The sequence below is a fragment of the Pogona vitticeps genome, chromosome 1 (assembly GCF_051106095.1).
Source record: "Pogona vitticeps strain Pit_001003342236 chromosome 1, PviZW2.1, whole genome shotgun sequence".
NCBI lineage: Eukaryota > Metazoa > Chordata > Lepidosauria > Squamata > Agamidae > Pogona > Pogona vitticeps.
In genome coordinates this window covers 150715577-150734870 of record NC_135783.1, presented here as the reverse complement: position 1 = coordinate 150734870, position 19294 = coordinate 150715577, and the positions used below count along the sequence as shown (strand labels likewise).

The window sequence follows — 19294 nt, the reverse complement described above, 5'->3', positions numbered from 1 at the left end:
AAACCCACAATTCTGTACTGATGCTACTGCCGAGGAAAGAAGTGGTTGTCTTTTTGCTCTCATGCAGGAGCAATGAGTCTTCCAGAAGGTAGTCTTGTAGTAATTGATGGGATGTCTTTACGGGAGAATTAGAAAATTTGATACTACTGTATTTGTTACATCATTATCTTCAGCCAGCTTTCTTCTCCATTCCTTGAAGGGCTTGTGCTGTTTGGAATGACATCAAATGCGTCCCCTTGTTATTGCACTAAATTTCATCAAGTGCAGACTCTCACCTCTTTCTTTACTTCTTCTTCGTCCTCCAGAGTCAGTGCTGCCAGCTGTTTTGCTCTTTGCTCCATCAAGTTCACATATCTGATTGGGTTGGATAACGCTTCAATGACATCTGGAAACGAGACAGGAATTCAAGACCAAACTTTGATTTGTTTTCTAAGTTTCTACTCTTTTTGTTTTACAAATATTGAACTAAGGCCGTTTCTGAATTTCCTTGGTCATTATCACTAATAGGAACCCTATGCTGGTTAGAATTGCCAAGCTTCCATTTGATCACCCATATTGACTGATATTCAGGTTTACTTAAGATATCACTTATTTCAGTGAGACCTCCTCCTCTGGGGTCTGTGGTATGAAGTCTGAATTCACAAGATCAAGATTTAGACCAAGATCTGTCTGTCCAGCCCCATGCCAACCTATTATTGTCAAGGTAAGGATGGACACATGTGGGTCATGAGGAACCCTCTAAGGCCGCTATTATGGGGCCACCTCTCCCAAACTCTCTGCCAGAAAATTAAGTCCAAATCATGCAGTTGCATCCTAGCAGCGAACTGCTAGAATTCCAAATCACAGAAAACATGTGTTTTAAATAGCTTTCAGGTCTTGCTGCAAAGTCATCAACAAAATGGGGAGAGGACCCTATAAATTAAGCATTTCCTATTTATCTGGAGGACTTCAGGAGTTTTGTTCCCTAAACTCAGCAGCACTATTTGACCCTGGGATCTGCCAAAGTTGCCCACTCCTGCACAATGTGCTTTCCCGTTCTGGAGATGTTTCCAACTATCTTGAGTATTGTTATCAAATTAACTAATATGGCCATCATCTAAAAGGGGGTGACAGAGCTATACCAGCATTAATAAATAAAGGAGCACAGTGGAGAATCCATGACAATCGCAGGAGTGACTGCACATTACACTGATGAATGGACAACAAGTGGCTTACAACATTTCTTACTGCCATAGCTTTGTCATGGCAGTTGGAGGTTAATGTTGTTTCTTACTACTGCCAACTGTGTAAATACCCTGTTTCCCTGAAAATAAGACCTAACGTGAAACTAAGCCCTAGTATGATTTTTCAGGATGCTCGTAATATAAGCCCTACCCCCAAAATAAGCCCCAGTTCAGTGAAACCCGGACCTCCACCATTGTGCAGCATTTTGCAGCAACCAGAAGATGGCATGACTGTATTTGAATACATGTAGACTGTTGTATATGAGAAAAAGAAAAAATGCCCTGAAAATAAGCCCTAATGTGTTTTTGGAGCAACAATTAATATACAGTAAGACCCTGTCTTGTTTTAAGAGAAACATGGGACTGTACAGTTCCCGAGCACACACTGCTGTACAAAATGCTTCAGAGGTTCAACTCACAGATGTTACTGTTACCTGCATAAGTATCGGGTACATAGTCTTTAACTTCTATGTATACAAATAAGGCTGGCAGTGTCAAGGGCTGGTTCCTTTCATTCCGTAGGCAAATATAGTGATAGCCTGTGAAAGAAAACAAAAGATAGCATCTACATTAATTTTTTTTCGGCTGACATGTCCAGTGGAATAGGTAAAGGCATTGATCAGAAAATACTGATAACTGGCTTGTATGTGCAGAGAAGGTGAAACCCATTCCATGGAAATCTAACTCCCTATAAAGAACCAATAGGATACCCGGTATGGTGTAGTGGATAAAATGACAGAGTAGGAATCTGGAGACCAGGGTTCAAATCCCCACTCAACCATGGAAACGCACTGGGGAACAGTTAAAGCCACTCCTCAAATATCTCATTTACATTGAAAGCCCCATTAGGGTTGGTATAATTCAGTCCTGACTGGACAGCTCATAACTAACAAAAGCACAATCAAATAACTTCCTTGATTATGGGGAGGAAAGCTAATGCACCATCACTTTTTTTAAAGATCAGAAGCTAGCAAAATCTGGCGTATGGGCCATACACAGCCCTTAAGGAGGTGTTTTTTTAAAAAAAGTTTTCTGGCCTCCCACCTCACCAGTTGATAAACAAGGGTGCACAAAGGCCATTTCCTATTCCAGAAAGCCTCTAACAACTATATTTTCCTATACAGAGGATATAAACTGGTAACTGGCTGAATATCTCCGTGAGTTAAGTATCTGGCTGTGGAACAAGGGGTTGGGAGTTTGATTCCCCTCTGTGCCTCCTGGGAGAAGAGCCAACCTGTGTGGCCTTGGACAAGTTGCAAAGTTCTAGGGTGCCTGCCTTCCAGAAGAAGTGAACGGCAAACCGCTTTTAAGAACTCTGGAAATGGTTGCCATAAGTTGGAATTGACTTGATACCAGGTAATTTTTACTATCAAAGGCTTCCACCATCACCCTTTCTAAACTGGCAGTAGAATTCTGGGAGTATCCTTTTTTCACATTTTTGGACCTGCTTTTCTATAGGCTTGTTTTTCATCCACTCCACTTACTCTGTCCCCCAAACACAGATTTATCTGCCAGCAGTAGCAGGGCTTGGAAGCCACATATGTGATTACATTTCCTTAGTCTCTACCGTTACATCAGCAAGAAAGAAGGCCAGAGAACGGGCAAAGTTTCTCCTTTATAAATAAGAGAGGGCAACTCCTGCATAGCAGAGCACATTTTTTCAGATTTTCTGGAAACCCAAGAGTTGTACTCTTAAGTGGGAAGCAATAAAGGGGAAAATGCTGGACAAAGAGGCTAATTTTCATTTTTATTATTGTATATTTTCTAAAGATAGCTAAAAAAAGTTTTATTAACTGAAGAATGGGTTTAGCACAGACAAAAAGGTGTGTTTTTTGGTTAATGGAAAAATGTTCCTTGTCTCCTCTAGTGGCCATTTTTAAAAAAATCTTATGGTGTCGTGGGCTCTAATGCTTTTAATTCTTTTAAAATGGGGGAATGGGAGATACTGGCTTGTACAGCAGCACAAAAATGGCCCTAGAGGCTGCATGTGACTCATGAACTGCTTGTTATCCACCCCTGGTTTATTTGTCACAATTTGTAGAAAGCAAGTGAAGGGAGGAAGGGCATGTCATGTGAGACTGTGGGCGGATATGAAAAATAATTTCTTCGCTTTGACAGCTTCAGTGTAAGGAATGTTTTTGCATCTCTTGAGGTTTGTTACAAGAAAAAAAACACCTCATCTCAAGAAATCTGTGCATTTGTGAGCCTCATGGGAGATTCCAGATAAATAAGGGAATCACAAAACAATACACACCTTTTTAAGTGTAAATAGCTGCAAAGGTATGTAAGTGAAAAAATAAGTTCAAATAAATGGCCTTTGCCAAAAATGCATATGTTACATAAAATACATAAATTACTGAATTCATCCAGAGAAATGTGTTCCAAAATGTAGTTGAACTGCATGTGGGCCCAAACAAAATCTTGTAATGCAATTGTGAAGAGATTGGGAAAGTGAGGGGTCATTGATTCTGTTGCTCTTCTGGAACAATTCAGGCTTTGTATCTGCTGCCTGAGATCAGCTGGCTGAGGGAAGGAGGAGATGCCCACAAGAAACTGGAAAGCAGTAACACATGTTGCTGTGAGAAAGAGAGCTTCAAGGCCAAGCTAGGACCATTCCTTGGTACTGAGCTAATTGGGAAAATTGTTTCAGCTGCGTGAGGAGGGGAGGGGAAAGCTACCCTCTTCTTCATGAAGGTTCAGGGAAACTCAGTGCCTGATCGGCACATCTTCTGGAGGAGTCTCAAAGCTAAAACTGTGAGTATAAAATAAGTTCAGAAGTTACTTTACTTGGCTTAGTTACATTTTAGGAGACTGCTATGCTCATTTGCTACCCTGCTGCAAGGAACACACTTTGCATACATTTTGAGGCTATGCTGAAGTTATTCTAGGATGTATTAGAATAGATTAGCTAGTTTTCATATTTTCTTGTGGTTCTGTTCTGTAATTACGCCTGCCTCAAACTTTTGACTGATTATGTACTCCAAAGTCTTTTTTTACCATTTCTGTAACTTTTGGAACCATTTCTGGAGTTTTTCTGTTCTCTTTTGACTATCTCACCACCTTTAATAAAATATAACATTTTTCATAGCCATTTGATTCTTTTGGGTTGAGAGTATTGGTGGTAATTAAAAACAGATCCTACCTTGAACATCTACCAAAGCCTGTATTTTGTAGGTGTGGTGGTATTAAGTCAAAGTGCTTAACTTTGTGGATTTTTGGGAACTGCCTGGAAGCATTGATTAATCAGGTCTAAGGTATTGGGAGGGTGCCAGGCAGGAAAATTCCACATATTTGACCCACTGGTTTCACCCAAACCAGGACAGAGTAGGGTGGCTGAGTGGTTAGTGTGGGCCTCCCTGAACTCAGGTATCCTTGACAATGATATAGAGCAAAAGCGGGGAGAAATATAGGTAGAATTAATTTAATATTGCTCACTCCTATGCACTTAAGGCCCCAGGTTCAGCAGAGACAGGAACTCTTTCCAGTGCATATTATACCAGGTTGCCATGAGTGCATGGGCTTGCTAAGACCACCTTCCTTAGAGATGGACTTTAGCAAGCTGCTTAGTACATTTTCTAGGGCTAAGTCCGGTAAATCGGCTGGCATCTCTAATAAGAATGGCATCCACATGAAGACATAATAACAGGCGTCCATGTCACAATAACTGAGACAGATGAGAACTGGGGAATAGTTCTTTGGGTGTAATTGTATGGTAACTATTGGCTTGCTGCATTCCCCAATGTTTTCGCAGGGTGGCATTCAAGGCATGCAGAGAACTGGCTGCCTTAGCTCAGCTGCCTCACTCCTTAATTTAAAGGTTTTTAATGCCATTCCCTAAAAGGAAGCACAGATTACCTGGTCGAATGGCTGACACAGGCAATATCCGATGACCAATGAACTTTCCTCCTTCTTCATAGACTGCTATTCTCAGGCATGCCAGAGAAGGAAGAACAACCTAAAGAAATAATTTAAAAATAAAGAAATAAATATGATAAACAGGCAGACAGATAGATATGGTTTCTTGACATATTCTATGTACAAAGTAGGGAAAATGAGAAACGCTGTTCAATAAGCCACTATGTATAATCCTATAAGTCACACCCAGTGCTCCGATAGCTGTTTTTGTGTGTGTGTGAATATGCACTGCTAGGCTAATTTGATTAACTGCATAGAACATAATAAGAGGAGTTGCCTTCTGAGTTTTTGATTTCATTTGCCACATGAAAACATCCTTCACCAAACAACAATTCTTTTGGCCATAATCTATTTGCACTTCCCAGTTCAAAACCTGTGGGCACTACTTAATGCAAAGTAACATAATGAAAAGAACATAGGCACACTCAGATACCACACATATGCTTACACATGGTTCTTTCAGCCTCTGTTTTAGTGGACAGAGGGAAAAATGCTTCTCCTTAGGCTGTAGAAAGTTCTGAGGCTATTTTTTGCTCAGACACAGAACCTTTATGTGTGATTCACAGAGACCACAATGAAGAATTGGTACAACCAGCTGAGAAGTGCATTATTGGTATTAGTTCCTAACAATCTATATGCATCTATATGCATGGATATGAAATAAACACATATTAAACAGTGCATTCGTATATGTGTCTACTAAATGAGGTAGAGGACTTGGCCCATATTGCAGTGAAACTACAAGAAACAAAATCCATATCATTCAGCCAGCCCAACCATTATTTCAAAATTTAGGATTACTATAAGGAAATAACTACAGTGGTGCCCCGCTTGACAATGACCCCGCTTGACAACAAGTTTTTGTGATCACTATAGTGATCGCAAAATGATGGTTCCTATGGGGTTTTTTCACTTTACGATGATTAGGTCCCTGTTTCACGAACCAATTGTTCGCAAGATGACGAATAAAAACAGCAGATCGGCGGTTTGCAAAATGGCTCCACGTTGTTTTCTGGACCTATTTTCACAAGATGGTGATCGAAAATGGCTTCCCCTATGGAGGATCTTCGCTGGACGATGAGGTATTTTCCCCATTGGAACGCATTAACCAGTTTTCAATACATTCCAATGGGTCTTTTTTTTGCTTGACAACAATTTCGCTTAACAGCGATTTTCCTGGAATGGATTATCGTCGTCAAGCGGGGCATCACTGTAATTAGAAAACCCCAACATAACAAGTCTTGTTTTGCAACACCAATTTCCTCGGGGAAATTAGTAACAGAAATAAGTTTTTAAAAAATCTAAATTAACAAGCAGAGCATCCACTGACAATGACTACAATTAATAATCATCATTATACTGACTGAAATTAATCCAGTCTTTTGATTCCTGTAAGCATAATAACAAGTACCATTTTAAAACAGTTTTTTATTTGGGAAACATGAGAGCAAAAACAAAAATCCTAGGTAGTCTATGGTCTCAGTAGGAGTGTGCCTCCTCCCCAAATTTGGGGGTAGGGTACCCTCTCTCCTTGGTGAATGATCTAACTCAAACAGAAACCCACCTTCTTAAATACTATGACCTCATCTTCCCACACAGGATTCACAGCATTGCCTTGAGAGGTTTTGGTCTTGAGAGCTTTCCGTCTTGTGTCCACTGGCAGACCAAACATATCCACTTCTACATAAGTCCCAACTTTTTTGTCAGAAAGCAATTGTCCAGAAATAATCTAGAAACACAAGATGATGAAATTCAGAATGAACAGCAGATGGAGCACTAGACTAAGGTTTAATGGAAAACTGGAGCTTCAGTGCAGGGTTATCAAAAACCTGGTGCCCACACTTTGCCGTGCTTAGAATCTCTATGAAGTGGTATCTCCATGTTCAAGCTAACACATGACCAGTGGGACGTGTGTGCTGCTGCCATGACACAAGTCTCTGCAATAATAACAATATGGGGATGCTGGTACACAGAACAGATGTTTTCATGGAATCTCTGCTCAGTATGAGCATGCTTTGGGGTTCATGTACTTCTGAAGATAACCATGAATGCAGTATTACATCTACACAAATCTCTTGAAGCTGTAGCAAGGCAACAAATATACTACCTTACCAGCCTTGTCTCTGCAACACAAAAACAAACTTACTTCTCCTGCAGCATAATAGTAGACACTGACAATTAATAAACTCACTTCTTCCTTAGCGTGCAAGAATCACAGATAATGGAAAATCAAACTCAAAATACTACATGGTCAATTCTACTTAAGTAATATACAATAGCTGAAATCATCTTGGTGGAGCTACATGGTAATAAATGGTGACACTGTCATAAGTTATGGTTGTTAATCTTTAATTTGAACTTTCCTATTCCCACCGACCCACTCTCGACAGGTTCCTTAGGAATCTTTTCTGACCTGAGGGAGCTGTTGATATCCAAAAGCCACTGCCAGTGGTCCTGATCCTGCTGGTGGTGATTTTCAGATATTAAAGACTTCCCTTCAGCCCATTTTCCAGGTTGAAAAGGATTCCTAGGCAGCCTTGGAAATGGGAGAGGGGAGGGATAGAAGAGTCTTGATGAATCACATCATAGTTCTAGCTCCTCTAGCTTTTTTATTTCTACAAAGGTCAATTGGATACCTTTGGGAAGCCCACATACAGAACATGAGTATAGCAGCATCCCTCCCATTGCAGAGGGTATTGAATCGAATGGAAGAGTTGTGGGATTACGGATTCTTTATAATTCACACCTGGTGACTTCCCCAAAAGGATTGAATTTGTGCTGAAGAAACAAAATAAGCATGTTTACTAGGCTATAGATTCTACGGGTTTCTAGTTTTGTTTTGTTTTTTCCATGCTAATGATAAGTAGCATGCAAAATTGGGAAAGGAGTACGACAAGGCTGTGCATTGTCTCCCTGCTTATTTAATTTATATGCAGAATACATCATGCGAACAGCCAGACTGGAGGAATCCCAAAATGGAATTAAGATTTCCAGAAGAAATGTCAACTACCTCAGATATGCAGATGATTCCACTCTGATGGCAGAAAGTGAGGAGGAATTAAAGAACTAAGCTCATAGCCAACAGTCCCATCATCTACTGGCAAATAGAAGGGGAAGATATGGAGGCAGTGACAGATTTTATTTTCTTGGGTTCCATGATCACTGCAGATGGTGACAGTAGCCCCGAAATTAAAAGATGCCTGCTTCTTGGGAGGAAAGCGATGACAAACCTAGACAGCATCTTAAAAAGCAGAGACATCACCTTGCTGACAAAGGTCTGCATAGTCAAAGCTATGGTTTTTCCAGTAGTGATGTATGGAAGTGAGAGCTGGACCATAAAGAAGGCTGACCGCCGCAGAATTGATGCTTTTGAATTGTGGTGCTGGAGGAGATTCTTGAGAGTCCCCTGGACTGCAAGGAGAACAAACCTATCCATTCTGAAGGAAATTAACCCTGCATGCTCCCTGGAAGGACAGATCCTGAAGTTGAGGCTTCAATACAGTACTTTGGCCATCTCATGAGAAGAGGAGACTCCCTGGAAAAGCCCCTGATGTTGGGAAAGAGTGAAGGCAAGAGGAGAAGGGGACGACAGAGGACGTTTGGATAGTGTCATTGAAGCTCCCAACATGAATTTGACCAAACTCCGGGAGGCAGTGGAACACAGGAGGGCCTGGCGTGCTCTGGTCCATGGGGTCACGAAGAGTTGGACACAACTTAACGACTAAACAACAACAACCGATGACAGAGATATAATAAGACATCATATATTAGTGAGGGCTTCAGGTGTTTTGACGGAAGTAAAACCATGACTGCTGGCATGGGAACAATGACACTTTCAACTACAAAGATTTGTTCGATTGAAGTAGTTTCATTACTAACCATTGTGAAGATGCAATTAAAGAGAAATTGCCAAGTTATTTCATTCAATGAAACCAAGAATGATGACCTTTCCACAGGGGGCCCTTTTTTTGTTTGTTTGTTTCAGCAGTCTTTTTATTATGGCCATTATTCACTAACACTGCAGTCTCTTCCTCTCAATTTTGTCACCATTCTTGTCGTTTTCTACTTTCCTTTCTTTAGGAAGGACTAGCTTTGGGTGGAACATATTTGATCCTGGAATGTGTTTCCCAGGGGAACTCTGAGTCATACACCCTGGCCTATCCGACTTGTCTTTGGTTGGAATAGAAACACCATCAAATTCAAACATACTAGAAAAGAAGGAAAATGTCTGCATTTAGAGTGGCAACATAATGTCTCATGGCCAGACAGAACCTATGCAGGAGAACCCTATTTCCTCTGCTGGTCTGACAAGGAATGAGTTGACATTCATCTGCCATGGAATATCCTGTCCTTTAGGTTCTACAACTGCCATCTGGCAAACAAGCATACTTTTACCAGAGCAACTGAGGAATGTGAAACCCAAAATGTTCTGCTAAAATATTTCATTACTGCTGTTTGTTAATTTCCAAATATGTTTTAAGTGGTTAGCTGTAACCTTAATGGATCCAGAACAGTTTTGATTGAGGTGCTATTCACTATGCTAGATAGACCTGGTAGATTGAGTTTTCAACGGCATCTGGGGACCTCACAATAATATCCTTTGGAAATCCCAGAGTTTTGTCATTCTTTTTCAGACCAGTAGATGAAATAGGATTACTGTATTGTGCATACCAAAGGCCATAGCTAACAGTAGCAAGACCTCTTTGTGAAAAGATGCTCCATGCTCCATTCTTTTTCCTGTGCTCCCTTAATAGATGTCATATAAGTTAATGCTGTTAACCTCATTTATCATATACCATTTGGATAAAGTCATCTAGTAGTATCTTGCTTTCTATTCTAACCTTCCAGCTGTCGACCTAACTGTTGCTCCTCTGCTTAATGCACATGGAAGTTGATGCCCAGTAACTGGTTCCACATACATTTTAAAGGGGGAAAGAATGAACACTTGGTTTTCACAACGGATGCCCCGCGTGCATTTTTAATCCAGAAAATGGCATCCGAGTAGAACATTCAGCACAAGAAGCCATCCTGATGTTTTAAGGTTTAGGGTGCTTACATGAAAAAAAAAATGATGACATCAGCTATTTCATACTCACCTTCACAGACAAAGTGTTTGCTACTATTCCATCTACAATGCTTTCAGCAAATGGATCAAAGTGCTTGTCTGGCCTTCTCATGAATTCTGGCTTTAGCCTGTACCCAGATTTGCCATTATATTCATACATCCCCATATTTATTTGCATAGACAAATCTAAGTGACAAAAACAAAACATTTCACTGTTATTTTTTTTTTCTGAGATAGCACAGGTGTTTTCTACGATACAAAACAAAAGAAGGCTCCTGCAATACCAGGGGAAGTTTTCTGTCCTCTTTATAAGTTCATGGTTCTCATGTCAAAATTTCTCTACAAAAAATAAAGGCACATTACACCCTCCACATACACCATTATGAGTAAAGGCTTGCTCATACAATACTTTTGTCTTCCTATAAAGAAGTATCTGCTCATTTGTCTCTGCATTCCTACATATACATTTCTGTCTGTCCAGATAGAAGTATGACATGTACACTGGGTACTCCTGGATATAGCCAGCAGCAGTTTTAAGAATAGCAACATCTGAGCTGCTTTTGGCATTGCAGGAACTACTGTGGCTACATCATGAATATCCCTGTTCACCCATTATATCCCTTGAGTGTGTGTGTGTGTGCAAATGATACCCAAACTGCTAGGGTAGACAAAAATGGACCTTCACTTTTTGCCCACTAGCTGTCAACATTTGGTACTAAAAGCTGGGGGTGGGTGGGAAACCCAGTTAAAAAAAAAGAGAAGTGCTTTATCTGTGTGGTTTTGTTTGAAAAAGGATTATCTCAAAGTTGCTCTAAAATCAAAGTGGTCTTTCTTGTTATGCAAACAGAATCCCTAGACACTTCCTAAACTGCAGTTGTTTCTATTTAAGCGACCAGCATTTTGTCCATTTGAAGGGGAGGGGTGAAACAAAGGACACTGCCTCATATTTTTGTCTCACTAGTCCAGTATTGTGAGTGGCAGCAGCTCTCCAGGATTCAAGCAGGATTTTGCCTTAACCACACCCAGTGATCCTGGATACTTCACGGTCATCTCCCATCCACATACAACTGAGGCCTCATCCTCCTTTGCTTTGAAAACAGGTGACACTGGGTATGTTCAGGTGGTATGATGGTACTGTTTGCTGTGGGGATGCTGTTTTACTCAGAGTTCGGTTGTAGTACATAATCCTCCCAAGCTCTGGTTTTACCACAGCAGAGGGACATTGGGTCTTCTTGCACTACTTATCCTGAATATACAAATCACTTTTCCTACACTCAGTAATCCTCACAGCAGTCTCAAGTCAGGTCCCAAGCTTGGGGCACTACCTCAGGAAAGGCCATGGCGACACAGTAATGTCTGCCCCACTTTATGGTTTCATGTCACAGTTAATCTAACGTTATGTGATTAGCTGTAGTGTTGAGCAATTTTTTCATGCAGCAGAACAGGTAATTTTGAGCGCATACCATGCTGCAAAAGGCGATCAAGATCCACTGCTATTTTTACAGTGTACTAAATGCTTTCAATTTAATGGCTGAGCTTGGACATCACACACTGCAGACTTATCTGGGGGGGTGGGGTTTGCAACCACGGCTGGTACTGAATGTAACAAAATCTGGACAAAGACTTTGAACGTATTGCTTAATGACAGAAATTTAGCATAAACATAATTTAAGGAAACAGAATCAAATGAAGAGGTGGGAACTGTATGGACCTCTAAATGCAGCTTCTATCAACTTGAGCCAGCATCACCAATGGCGAGGAATGACTGGAACTGAAGTCCAATAACATCTGGGGGGACCACTAGAGGAGAATTACTGAAGCAAAAGGGCTATGTGTTCTGCACACAATTGAAATAAATAACAGTGAAAGTTCTGTTGAGAAACAATGCACTTTGGACGGTACTTGTGTAGCTTCTTTAAGAGGCTGCTATGGCAGATGTGTGCTTGTGACTCTTTACTTCGGTTCAGTTCAGTTCACAATCTCAGTTTGGTTATGGCCAAACAAATCCAGAAAAAGATATACAAAAACCAAAGCAAGCGGCAGAGTGGATGCTTACCTACAGTTTGGAAGTTCAGAGCTACCATCTGACAGCCTGCGTTCCAGAAGAGCTGAGGCATGTAGTTGGAGGAATCAACACGTGTCCCTTTGGGATAAATTCGGCTCAGCTGCATTTTATTATACCTGAACGGCGAATGGTTAAGACAAAATACAACTGGAAATGTGACCTGGCTTGAAACTTTAAATGAAAACATTTATTTGTACACATAACTAATGATGTGACTCATTTGGTAAATGATCCCTTCGCCACATATTTTATGGTCACTTGTTGGGCAGCAAGGCTGTGGATGCTCCCGATCATGCAGCGCTCACAGGGCTACATAATGATATTTTGTTCCTTGAGGCAAAGAAAAAGATGGCACTCCCATCCCATTCTGTGTGAAGGCACCAGCTGGACGGGTAGTTGGATCTTTCATCACCTTTATGTTGAGATCACATCCTCCAACTCAACTAAGGCAAGAGGTTAGCTGGCCATGGAGTGTGGTGCTGCCTGGGTGGCCTCCTTCCATGCCTTGCTATTGCCTCCCAGCAATGGTCCTTGGAGGTAGCAAATCTACAACTGTTCAGTACTCCCTGATGTAACTCTGCTGACTTCTAGAACAGGCCCTGGGGGCTGTGTGCAGCAGAAATACTGGGAGAGTGTGGGCAGGCAGGAAGGAAAGGACTTATCTGATGGCTAAGATTCTGCTCAAACAGCAGTGGACAACACTGGACTGAGATGAGCAACAGGTCTCCACACAACCACCAGCAGACTCAAAACCTAATGAAAATCACTCAGAGGGACCAAGTCTGTACACAATGGCTTCTGAAAAGAAGTAGTGAATACTTATCTGCTGCAATTTGTCACTCCCTTTAAATTCAAGGCTGATGGGCTGGCATTCTCTTCCATCTTATATAACAAAATTCATGTATCCAAAGTATCACAGAACAATTGCCTTGACATGAATGACTGGAAGGGGTCAGTCCGGAGGAGAATTCTGATGTAAGTATAGACAACCAGCCGTGGAAACTTTAGAACATATAGTGTTGCAATGGGATCTGTACAAAATGGACTTTATAGAAATTTATAAATCTGTAAAAACAAGGGCAAAAGCAATGGGAGGAATCAGGATATATTGGTGCCTTTCCTGACACGTCAAGACTGATAGGCTCATACTTGATTTGATAGTTTCTTAGTGGCAGTTCAGTGTGATTAGAAGAAATGGATTAAAGTTCATGGGATAGGCTGCCAATAAGACAACTCTGGATAATGAAACTAGAAAGGAAGAAAGAGGCGTCAAAACATGTGTTTTTATTCTTTCTCCCTACAGGGGACAACCTATTCTGGACATAAACCAGGAACTTATCTTTCTCAGTTGTGGCCAAGTTCTTATACAATATATATACACATATATATCTATTTCAATTTCAAAGATACTCCACAAACTCAACAGGAGATTTTGTGAGCTGCTCGAGTGCTTTGGTTTCCACAAAGGAAGACATTTCAAAACTCTTGTTCCGTTCTGCAATTTAAACACAGAGAAAATAAAGACCACAAAGTAAATAGATCTGCACTCATCACAGTAATATTTGTTTACAGAGGATTACATATTGGGCTGCTGAGTACACACGGATTTATATACCCAGTGTATGGACAAGCACTACATTCTAATCAAGAGATTCACTCTACCCCACATTCTACCTTTTTTTTCTACTTTGAGAACTCTAAATATTAATTCACAAAAAAGAAGGACTTTAAGTAAAAAATCATTGCTTTACATGTTATGTTATTCCAAAACGATATACTTCCAAAACTAATCTTGCATTGGCTAAAATCCTGTTAGCAGACCTATGCCATGCAACTTGGGTGATATTACAGTGGACCCTCCATTTACAGACTGTTCCACTTACAGACTTTTTGAGTTACAGACTTCTCTGGCCGCAAAATTTAGGTTCGACTTGCAGCCGGAGAATCGACCTACAGACCGGGAAAAAACCCAGAATGGAACAAAAATGGCTGGTTACAGATTAATCGGTTTTCAATGCATTGTAGGTCAATGGAGCCTCGACCTACAGACTTTTCGACCTGTAGCCACCGTTCCAAAATGGATTAATTCTGTAAGTCGAGGGCCCACTGTATCAGCTGGGGCTATAATATGGCTGTTTCAGGGCAATTTAAGACTTCCTAGTCCCTACCCCCCCCCCCAACACCAGTTCCAAGGATCCCTAGAGATCCATGTATTTCCAGGGAAGCATTGGAGGGGGGCAGAGAAAGGAAATGATTTAAAGCTGAAAATTACTGCTACCAGTCCCAGTGGCAGGATTGGGACCAGTGACCATAGGCTTTAAATGGTTCTTTACCTGACTCTGCAGCTCCTAAAGGGTTCCCTGGGATGAAAGGGATCCCTAGAGATCACTGGAACCTGGGGAGGGCTGGGAAGTTTTTAAGTGCCCCCAAACCACTGTGGCTAATTACATCATCCAAGTGCACAATGCAAGTTGTACAACAGGATTTCAGCCACGAAGTCTATTTTAGTATCACAGACACTGTTCCACCCTTAATTTTCTATATTCATAAAAATAAGGATGGAGGCATGGAAATTGTTCTGATCGCAAATGAGCATTTTGCATTGTCACCTATGGAGCAGCATTGAATTCACAGTTCTAGGCCTCAAGCAGAGATCTTGATGGCTATTTTCTTATGTTTCCCAGTAATTGCAAAATAAAAGGAATATCAAACAGAACACATCCATGTCAAGGAACAGCTCAAAATGTTCTTTCTCTAACTAACTCATCGCTGCAACATTGCTTTTTCCAAATTACTCATAAAGTCTTAACTTATTTAGTTATAAAAATGTAAAATAATAAACGAAATAGCATAGTATCAGTTGGTCATTCATCAGAAACATATCATTAAAAACAATAACCTTGTTTGTAGAACAACCAAGGTTTTGCCAGAAGATGGCAGGATCTTCCAACGCAGACAATTTCACAGATTGCTGGCTTTGCTGACTGTCGTTAACAGCTAATTTGGAGCTCTTGATGAGATTTGGCTGCATATGAGTGGCAGTTGAGTGTGTTGGGGTTTTTTTCCCCCAGACAAAAGACAGTGCCTGTGTGTTGCTCTAGAATGCTGCCATTTAAGAAAGGGGAGATGGCACCAGTTTCTCTTAGCAAAAATTTGGAAGGAAAGTGGAAGGAAAGAGGAATGGCATGGTTCTAAAGTACCAGGAGGAAAATCTCCACTTGGCACCTAGTGATGTCAGGGATGTGGTTACATATCTTTAATTGTTACCCAGTCTGAGGAAGACTATAGAAAAGGGATCCTGCCCCCGCTTCCCATTTATGCTGAGCAACTTCTTTTATCTTACATAGGTTACTAGAAACCTAATCGTTATCTTTCACCGTCACTACAGCAGGTAGTACATTATCAGAGCACAGCGCTGGTCATCACCAAACTATTCCTCTTGGTTCGAAGGCTTTCCTTCAGGGCATGCAGTGGCTGCTCTAAATTTTGGAGATGCTTCTCAGTGTGCTTTTTTCACCCTGAGTAAGCACACCTCCTTTCTGCTATCACTGATGCCCCTTCACTTCCCTTTGGCCTCTCAGCCAAATGCACATCATGGCCAAAGAAGAGGGAGGCAAAGGGAGCAGAGTGTACTGCTCCTTCTTCTTCCTCCAGTAGCTACTTTCTTGCTCAGAGAAAGGGAGAGGCAAACAGACGAGAAGCAGCAAGTCACAATACTCTGGGGGTTGGCAGTCTGTTCCACCAGGTGTTGGATGATGCCATGACAGCCCTGTCGGCACTAGCCATTCAGTGGAATAAGCAGCATTGATGTATAAGTTCAACACGGTAGGTGGAATAGTTCCAAGACTGAGGAAATTAGGTTATAGCCCATGGAAACTGTACAATGCTGTTGGGAGTCAGAACAACAAATAAACTTACAGCACCTTAAAAACTAACAAGTTTTATTTAACATATGCTTCTGTCAACTGCAGCCCACTCACATCTGAGGAAGTGGGAGGCAGACCATAAGAGCTTATTTCAAATAAAACTTGCTAATCTTGCAACTTTGTTGTAGTCACTCACTCACTCACTCACTCACTCACTCACTCACTCACTCACTCACTCACTCACTCACTCACTCACTCACTCACTCACTCACTCACTCACTCATTTTGCAAGGTGACCATTGGTAACTAAATGAAAGCACCTTTATCAGGGCTGAATAATAAAGGGCAAACAGGTGAAAGAAGTGGACCAGTTTCAAAGTTCGTTAAAAATATTAGGATGAGGGGGACGGAGACAGATGTTGGGAGAGATAGGAAAAAGCAAATTTAAATTCCATACAGGGTGAGGAAGATATCACACATATCTAACAACAGTTGGGAAAATTACTTTTTGGATTACAACTCCCAGAATCCCCCAGCCAGCATGACCATTGCCCATGCCTGTTTGTGGATTCTGGAATTTGTAGACTGAACAGTAACTTTTTCATGATTTGGGCTAGTTTATGACCCTGGCTATGCAAATAGGTAGCAGACAGCACTAGTGGCTACACAGACAGAGAAACATACCAATGCCAGCAGATACCTTGAGCTGTCTCTAGCAGGAAGCAGGACACAAAGGTCTCGTGAGCCAGAGTGCAAAATTACAAAAAAATATGGCGTACTGTAGTAGTAAATCTAAAGATGAATTTTAACTGACATTTTATGTTTTTTGAAGACAAGAAAAGGACTGTTATTTGGAGGTTTTTCCAGTCTTTTTTGTTTTGTTCTGTTTTGTTTTGTTAAGGGCAAATTATTAGATTTTTCAGTCCGTTCTAACATTGCCATTCTAAGTATAGCTAGTTTTTACTTTACCAGCCTGTGGGACATCTGGTTACAAAGGCAGATATACTGAGAAATAAGAGGCAATGAGGCTATCATATTACAGTTGCTTCTCCAAAGCACAATGCACAACAGGTCAAAGCATCAGATACAACTACAGAAGTTACATTTTTGGAATACACCTCCCAGAAGTCTCCAGTTTGCATGACTGTGGAGGTGGAACAAATCTGAGGGTTTCAATACGCAGTGCAAAAATGGAAAAAAACTCTCTCTCTGTGTGTGTGTGTGTGTGTGTGTGTGTGTGTGTGAGAGAGAGAGAGAGAGAGAGAGAGAGAGAGAGAGAGAGAGAGAGAGAGAGAGAGAGACTTTTAAAAGCATAGGGCATTTTGAAATGAGCAGAACCTATGGAACACTCTTTTTAAATAGGCTTACAGGTTTCTTCCTATCATGACAGCCTGATGCTTGAAGAGGAGTGCTAAATGTCTACCATGATCATGTTAGGTCCAAAACATCAAAAAAAAAGTCATGTTGCCCATTCAGATGCTGACTCCTACACCTACTCGCACTCATGGTGCTTCCTGAAGTAGTTTGCCCTGCCCTGCTCCCTGGCAAGGCCTGCTCCCTTCTCTTGTCTCCTGTTGCCCATTACCTTTAAATTTTCATAAAAGCAGCACTGGACAATCTTGAGTTTTACTGGTGTAAGTCACCGTGCAGTCATTGGCATAAAAGAGTCATCTCCTGATCTGAAAGACTTTTAGCTTAGAAACATGCCACAAAGGAATCTACTTCTGTGTTTGCCAAGCTTCAAGCTGTAATCATCCATCCATTCATTACTGGTAAACCTCTGGAGTTCAATGTTCAGGGAGCTCCCAACCAGATAAAGAGACATGCCTGCTGCAATTTGGAGGGAGGTGCCCCTCCTATAATCTGCAACCAACTTCCAATGGTACTTAAAGATGGGTTCCATGCCAGACGGGTTCCATGCCATCAGCAGAAAGGGACAGTTTCATTTTCAGCTTGAAATAAAGGTCATGGTCATAATATGGAGAAGGCTACCAGTATGGGCACTTATTCTCCAGCTAAATGGCAGAACTGTGTGTTGCAATTCATAGTAAGAAAATCTCAGAAAACACTGTCAGAATCCTGTTTAACATCATCAGAGCATAATGCGCCACCGGTAGCAGGGACACCTTCTGACTGTCACCCATCTTCTGTGGTGCAGTTGGAGATGGTAGAGTGTTTTCTAGCCTGCACAAAGAGGTAATCTTTGTATAAGTTCTATAATTATCATTGTGTAAGTAGCTAACAATAAGTCTGTTGTAAGCTTCCAAAATTAATTCATATGATCCTCAAACAAAACCCCTGCAAATGTATACTTATACTTCATCATCTACATAAACAAAGACCTAGCATATGAACAGCTTCTTTAACAACTTCTACCTACAGCTAGTAATTATTCTCTTCTATCCACCACTGCATTTCGGAAATGCAAAGCAAAGGACAGGGCAAGCAGAAACATCAAAGTGCACAACCCTTAAACAGAAAAAGCGGAACATAAGCTTGGAATGTCCATTCCTTGCATTCAGAACTCATAACCCCTGGGTTGGCAGTTTCTATGAAACTTATTTTGGATTCAGCATGATTAATTCAAATGGTGTCGACCTCCCTTTAAAAGGCAGCAGGAGAGCACACAGCTGTCCACCCTGTCAAGCCCAAATGAAATAGGACAGGCTTTCTTTAAGGGGGTTCTGCTCTAAGTAAGGAAAAAGAAGTCTATTTGTTTGCCTAAGACGTTGCAAAGTGCATTACCAGCAAGACGTCTCCTGCAGAAAAACAGCAGGCAGTCATGATTATGGACCATTAGTTTCTAATAAACCCGTTTATGACAGACGGAAAACAAATGAAAATGCACACAGAGAGATGGATTTTGAATTCCTATTCAATGTTATGCTTGTAGATAAAAGCATTTTGCTGAAGAGGCAAAAACAACAACGCAAAACCCCATTTCTAGCACAATATGGCATTTAAAAGCATGAAGAGGAAAGCTGGTACATTTCACCACTTTGTTCCTGATTGGTATGAGAAAAGACTTTCCTGCCAAATTCAGTGGGACTTGAAAGGACTTGACTTTGGCTGATTGAGCCATTAACCTTTTCCCTTCCTCTCGCTTTCAACTTAAGGACAAATTGGCACAAGACGATTTCTACTCAAATGGCTGCTGCTG

At 41.1% G+C, this 19294-nt stretch overlaps 1 protein-coding gene across 1 annotated transcript in view; it reads right to left on the bottom strand.

Annotated features, from left to right (window-relative positions):
• Positions 1-19294, bottom strand: part of PLCB1 (phospholipase C beta 1) — a 587785-nt gene that overhangs the window by 98927 nt on the left and 469564 nt on the right. Inside the window, exons 17-23 of the mRNA XM_020809018.3 lie at positions 13679-13763; positions 12260-12384; positions 10235-10389; positions 6703-6867; positions 5079-5178; positions 1658-1762; positions 276-385 (exon numbers count right to left, since the gene is read on the bottom strand). Coding sequence (XP_020664677.3) covers positions 276-385; positions 1658-1762; positions 5079-5178; positions 6703-6867; positions 10235-10389; positions 12260-12384; positions 13679-13763 — 845 coding nt within the window. The remainder of the gene's footprint in view (positions 1-275; positions 386-1657; positions 1763-5078; positions 5179-6702; positions 6868-10234; positions 10390-12259; positions 12385-13678; positions 13764-19294) is intronic.